The following is a 6,263-nucleotide window of genomic DNA, read 5'->3' on the forward strand; positions in this document are numbered from 1 at the left end:
GTGGCTAACAGGATGATGAGCATGTGTGTATGCAGGGGTAGGAAGGTGGGTAGCTGTCAGGATAATGAGCATGTGTGTATGCAGGGGTGGGGAGGTGGGGTGGCTGTCAGGATGATGAGCATGTGTGTATGTAGGGGTGGGGAGGTGGGGTGGCTGTCAGGATGATGAGCATGTATGTATGCAGGGATGGGGAAGTGGGGTGGCTGTCAGAATGACAGCAAACCAGAACTATGCTGTGCAGCATACCACAATGGCCATCATCTATTCTTACCATTGCCTACAATGTCATAAATTGTAATGACTTCAACTCTCAATTCTTCAAATATTTAAATTGAGTTTATCAACCAAAATAAGATGGTTCCTTTTATTTGTAGAGACTTAAGGTATTTTATGTGCATGAGTGTTGCTGTGTGTATATATATATGTAATACATGCAGACCTAGGGCCAAAAGAGGGTGTTGGATCCCCTGAAACTTTATTGAAATGTAGATGTGGGCCACTAGGTGAATGCTGGGAACTGAACTCAGGTCCCCCACTAGATTAGCAATGCTTTTAACTGCTGAGCCACCTTTCCAGCTCCAGACTGATACTAATAAAACTTAAAAAAAAAAAAAAACTATTCACTGACAGTCGTTTTCTTAAGAATTTGAATTAGATACAAAGCTCAGGACAGTGCATTACACCTAACCAATTAGTCCCTGAGAGGCCAAGGAGAACACTCTGATGGGACCCGTGGAAATTAAAACAGGATGGAAGTCTGGAGAAACGTGATCTGCTGTCCCTGGTTCTCATGAAATTAAAGAGAACTCAGTTTTGGTTCATTTTGTTTTTTGAGACAGCCCTGGCTGTCCTGGAAGTCACTCTATAAACCAGGCTAGCCTTGAACTCACAAAGATCTGCCTGCCTCTGCCTCCTGAGTGCTGGGATTAAAGGCGTGCAACAACACTGTCCATCAAGAACTCATTTTTGGAACATGACCCAAATAAACAAAATTTTCAAAAGCTCAGGCCTTTAGTGTAAAACTCCTGGTTTTCATGTAACCTGACACTTCTGCCAAGCATGTCTGGCATTGCATGTGTCTCAAGTTCAGAGCAGGGAACGGTTCAGTGTTACAAGACTGAAATCCAAGTTTCTAGATTAATACAAGGTCTTAGACATTTGAGAAAAAGAGATTTCAGGTAAAGCTTCAATACTCCCACCATTTCAGAAGGGCGTATTTCACACAACTCCATCCGTTACACATACCTCCATGATCTCAAACAGTAACCCAGGCTCAATCACGATGATAACCTCATACTCGGCAGCATTTTTGCCAGGGATGCTGCCCAGAAAGGAATCTCGCATGGCACAGGCACTCTCCACTGCCTCCTCCAGTCCTGGCTTCTTCCAGATAGAGCTTGTGTTAATCCAGCCAGTGCGAAAAACACTCTTAGGTTCTAGAAAAGAAAAAAAGGAAAGTGAACCGAGGTATAAATAGTCTAGACAGCATATAAGCTTTAACCAATGGAGATTTCACTCATGAGAGATAGGGTTGTTACACAGGATATGAAGTTCAGTGAACAAGTGTGCTATTCTCAAGATCCACAAGTAAGAGGTACACATTATAAATACATAAACATAAAAGTCTCAAAGCAGAAGTATGAACACTTGTTCCTCATGGCTCCACCCAACATCCCCATAAGTTCTAGCTTTCTATGGGAATAAAACCAGGAGGGGGAAAAAAAACCTAACTGATGTGGGAGGGTCTTCTGTTTTGTGTTGATTTCATTGGTTAATAAAAAACTGCCTTGGCCATTTGATAGGCCAGCCCTTAGGTGGGTGGAGTAGACAGAACAGAATGCTGGGAGGAAGAGGGAAGTGAGGCAATCGCCATGCCTCTCCTCTCTGGGGCAGACGCCATGGAGCCAGCCACCAGGTCAGACATGCTGAATCTTCCCTGGTAAGCCACCACCTCGTGGTGCTACACAGATTATTAGAAATGGGTTAATCAAGATGTGAGAGTTAGCCAGTAAGAGGCTAGAGATAATGGGCCAGGCAGTGTTTAAAAGAATACAATTTGTGTGTTGTTATTTTGGGTGTAAAGCTAGCCAAGTGGCCGGGAGCTGGGCGGCAGGAACACAGCCCGCTATTCCTTCTACACCTAACATAAAAGTATTCTCTAAAAAGCATTGTATTTTGCTTGAATACAGCTTAAAATACAGCTAGGGAGAGGTGGCTCACACCTTTAATCCCTGTACTTAGGAGTCAGAGGCAGGTAGATCTCTGATATCAAGACCAACCTGGTCCACAAAGTGAGTTCCAAGACAAGCAGAACTATACAGAGAAACGTCTCAAAAACAAACAAAAAGTTATAAATACACTTTGGAACATTATAAACATATTTAATCAAAAGTGATTTCTCAATATTGTCAAGTGTTTAATACATCTCAGAAAGCAGAGAGGCAGCCCTGACTCCTGCAGGAAGGCACAGAGCAGACTGAAGGACCAATGAATCTCATCACAATGACACTGTAGGTGCACTGCAGGCCAATCCCTGCCCCGTCCCTTCCCATGCAGGGAGCAGCTGTCCTTACCTTTGACATAGGGGATGTGCTGGAACACCTCTTCTGCCAAGTGAGGAAGAATTGGGGCAAAAGAACGGACCAACACATCCAGAATTTCTGCTAGTGCGGTCTGACAGGAGCGTCGTTTAGGATCCTTCTGGCTTTCACAGTAGAGCCTGGAAGAACAGCCTCCTCAGCAGCAGACACACATGCTGCCTGGCCTGGACACACGGGGCTGACACTACGACTACTTCACGCTGCTTTTGGACGCTTCTCCTCTATCCCATTTTACTCTCTTAAGATATACTTGTTTCACTGGTGCTGGTAGCGCACGCCTTTAATCCCAGCACTCGGGAGGCAGGGGCAGGTGGATCTCTAGTTTGAGGCCAGCCTGGGTTATAGAGCAAGTTCCAGGACAGGTTTCAAAGCTACAGAGAAACCCTGTCTCAAAAAAACCAAAGGGAAAAAAAAGATGTACCTGTTTCCTCATGCTTTGTCCAACTTTGACTTTAAGATGGATGACAGTCTAGATCACTGTTTGCACACCATCACTAAAGTAACTGGCAGCATTTAAATGACCCCTATCCCCAATGGTGCCATTAGGGTTTTCAGGCAAAGAATGAGTTGTAAACCTATGGCCAAGCTGCTGAGATGCCGTGTGACAGGCTGGGGTTGACAGCTCATGCCAAACTAGTCACCAAGCCCTATCCTTCAGCTGTTTGTGGTAGCACTGTGAAAGCCAGTGTCATTACACAAATAGCTGCCTAGTCCTAGGTCGGCCCTCGAGGACAACATGGTGTTCACCTACCAGCACCTGTCACTCACTGGAATGGGAAGCAAGCACATGAGCAGCAGGTTTTGATACAGGTCTCACCCTGGCTGGCCTAGTGTAGAACTCTTTGTAGACTACGCTGGCCTTTTTTAAAAAAAAATATTTATTTATTATGTATACAATATTCTGTCTCTGTGTATGCCTGCAGGCCAGAAGAGGGCACCAGACCCCATTACAGATGGTTGTGAGCCTCCATGTGGTCGCTGGGAATTGAACTCAGGACCTTTGGAAGAGCAGGCAATGCTCTTAACCTCTGAGCCATCTCTCCAGCCCAACTAGGCTGCTCTTGAACTCAAGAGAGCCTTCTGCCTTTGACTCCTGAGTGATGGGAGTAGAAGGACAGGTATTATCTCTCTCATTTTCTAGACATACTGAGATTGCAGTGTAAGTGCAACGATGAAGCTAGTAAAAGTGGCAGGACACACGTGAACCTTGACCCCAGATCCCGGGTGTAATTACAGCTGCCCACCGTGGCCACCGCATCCTTGATGCTGCTGAGGACTGCATGCTCATCACACTTACCTGTCCTTGACTATGCTGAAGTAGAAGCTGGAGAGTTCTCTGGTATAGAAAGCTTTTAACAGCCTGATAACTTTCCCAAAATCATACTGTTTGTATGAATCAGTAATCTAGAGAACAAAGACAGGGTAAATTTGGAAGCTGGGATGAGCAATGAAAACAAGCATTGTCACAGGTGAAGCAAGCTCTTCGCTGGCATCTCAGGGGGAATGGCTCAGCCCCCACGTTTGCTGCACAGGCGTGAGAAACAGAGTATGGGTGCCCAGAACTCACAGAAGTGCTGGGTGGGCACGGTGGGCCTCCAGCAACGCCTGTGATGCCAGCCTCACCGTGGAGCCGAGCAGGAACCCTGGCGCACACTGGCTGAAAACCAGCATGGGGTGAGCTCTTGGTTTTCTTTTCCTTTTATAAGACTTTCCCTTGAAATTTTAAATATGATTATTGGTTCACTTTTCTTGTTATTTTTAGAAATTCGCTACTACATTTATTTAGGGGCCGGGTCATGTGTGTATGAGCTACAGGTCACACGTGGCAGTCAGAGGACAACCTGCAGTTGGTTCTTTGCCACTGTGGGGGTCCCAGGGACTATGCTCAGGTCATCTGGCTTAACAGGAAGCACCCTGACCTGCCGAGCCGTCTTACCTGCCCAACTGATATGATCTGATTGGAGAACCTGCCTCAAAGAATGAGGTGGAGTATCAGGCTTGTGCTTACACATACTCACATGCCAGTGCGTGCACACATGCACAAGCACATACACGTGCAGGCATACTACACGTACAAACACATGGAAAAAGAAAACAAAATGTTTCCAAAACAGGCAAGAATACAAGAAAGCTGGAGAATGTCATTTTAGAGACATGACTACTCAAAATAATCACTACTATACTTTGGAAATGACAGCAGAACACGGAAAGAAGGATTTATGCATAGTTGCTTATCTTGTGTGTGTAAGTATGCATGTTCATGTGTAGGTGCATGTGGATATGAATGCCAGAGGTCAAGCTTGAACAAGGAACCATGTACCTTGCTTTTTAAACAGGGTCTCTCCCTGATCTGAACCTCAAGTCTGCTCCTCTGGCTGGCTGGTGAGCTACAAGATCCACCTGTCTTCAACGTCCCAACACCAGAATCACAAACTCGTGCTGCACCTGATGTTTTAAATGTGATCTGGGCTCTAGAAATCAAACTCGGGCCCTCATGCCTGTATAGCGACCTCTTTACCAATCAGATTATCTTCCCAGCCCCTGGTCTGCTTGCTTTTTAAATCTGCAATGCTGACGAGGGACTTCAGAACTTCGTGTATGCTAGAAAATCTCTCCCCCAACAAACTATTCCCCCACCTCTAAATCCAAGTAATAGAATCACATTGCTTTTAATTTTTTATTTAATTTTTTTAAGGTCAAGTGTAGTGGCATATGCCTTTATTCCCAGCACTCAGGGAAGCAGAAGCAGGTGGATCTGAGTTTGAATCTAGTCGGGTCTACATAGCAAGTTACAGGCCAGTCAGGGCTACACAGCATGACTCTGTCTCAAAGGGAGGGAGGATTAAATTTTTTTTTGAAGTACTTGTATTTGTGCTTATGGGGTGTGCATGTGCACATGTGTGTGCAACCAGGTATGAATACAGAGATCAGAGGACAAACTTTTGGGAGTTGGTTCTCTACACCATGAGTTCTGATGATCAAAGTTGAGTCGTCAGGCTTTATCAGCTGAGTCATCTCACTGGCCTAAATCAAATCATTTTTAAAACAGCAAAGGATGGAAAGCGCCAGGAACTCATTAATGTTCCCTCATTGAGTGAAAATCGGCATGTATGTTTACGACATGTGACACCCCAAAGCCAGACATGGCCAATTTTGGGAAAAGATACCATGGCTCATCCATGTGATGGTTCACCTTGACTGTCAACTGGGCAAGATTTAGAAACAGCAAGCAGGTCAACATCTATCGTGTCCATGATAGTGTTTCCAGAGATATTTAACTGAAGAGGGAACACCCACCATGATCATGAGGGGCAAGGTCTCGGACAGGGGCCCTGGGCTAAATGAAAAGAAGAAAAGGAGAAATAAATGGAGAACCAGCATTAATCTCTCTATTCCTGACTGCAGACACAACGTCACCATTGATCTCTCCTATTCTCGACTAAATACAATGTCACCATTAATTTCTCTATTCCTGACTGTAGATACAATGTCACCATTAATCTCTCTTATTCCTGACCACAGATACAATGTTACTGTTAATCTCTTATTCCTGACTGTAGATACAATGTCCCTGTTAATCTCTCTATTCCTGACTGTAGATACAATGTCACTGTTAATCTCTCCTATTCCTGACTGTAGATACAATGTCACTGTTAATCTCTC

The 6,263-nt window shown here is 44.8% G+C and overlaps 1 protein-coding gene across 1 annotated transcript in view; it reads right to left on the reverse strand.

Annotated features, from left to right (window-relative positions):
* The window catches only part of Iars2 (isoleucyl-tRNA synthetase 2, mitochondrial), a 38,484-nt gene that overhangs the window by 2,479 nt on the left and 29,742 nt on the right, over positions 1 to 6,263 (reverse strand). Inside the window, exons 19-21 of the mRNA XM_005348833.3 lie at positions 3,898 to 4,004; positions 2,574 to 2,719; positions 1,246 to 1,436 (exon numbers count right to left, since the gene is read on the reverse strand). Of these exons, the coding sequence (XP_005348890.1) occupies positions 1,246 to 1,436; positions 2,574 to 2,719; positions 3,898 to 4,004 (444 nt within the window). The remainder of the gene's footprint in view (positions 1 to 1,245; positions 1,437 to 2,573; positions 2,720 to 3,897; positions 4,005 to 6,263) is intronic.

This window comes from Microtus ochrogaster, chromosome 6, assembly GCF_000317375.1.
Source record: "Microtus ochrogaster isolate Prairie Vole_2 chromosome 6, MicOch1.0, whole genome shotgun sequence".
Classification (NCBI taxonomy): domain Eukaryota; kingdom Metazoa; phylum Chordata; class Mammalia; order Rodentia; family Cricetidae; genus Microtus; species Microtus ochrogaster.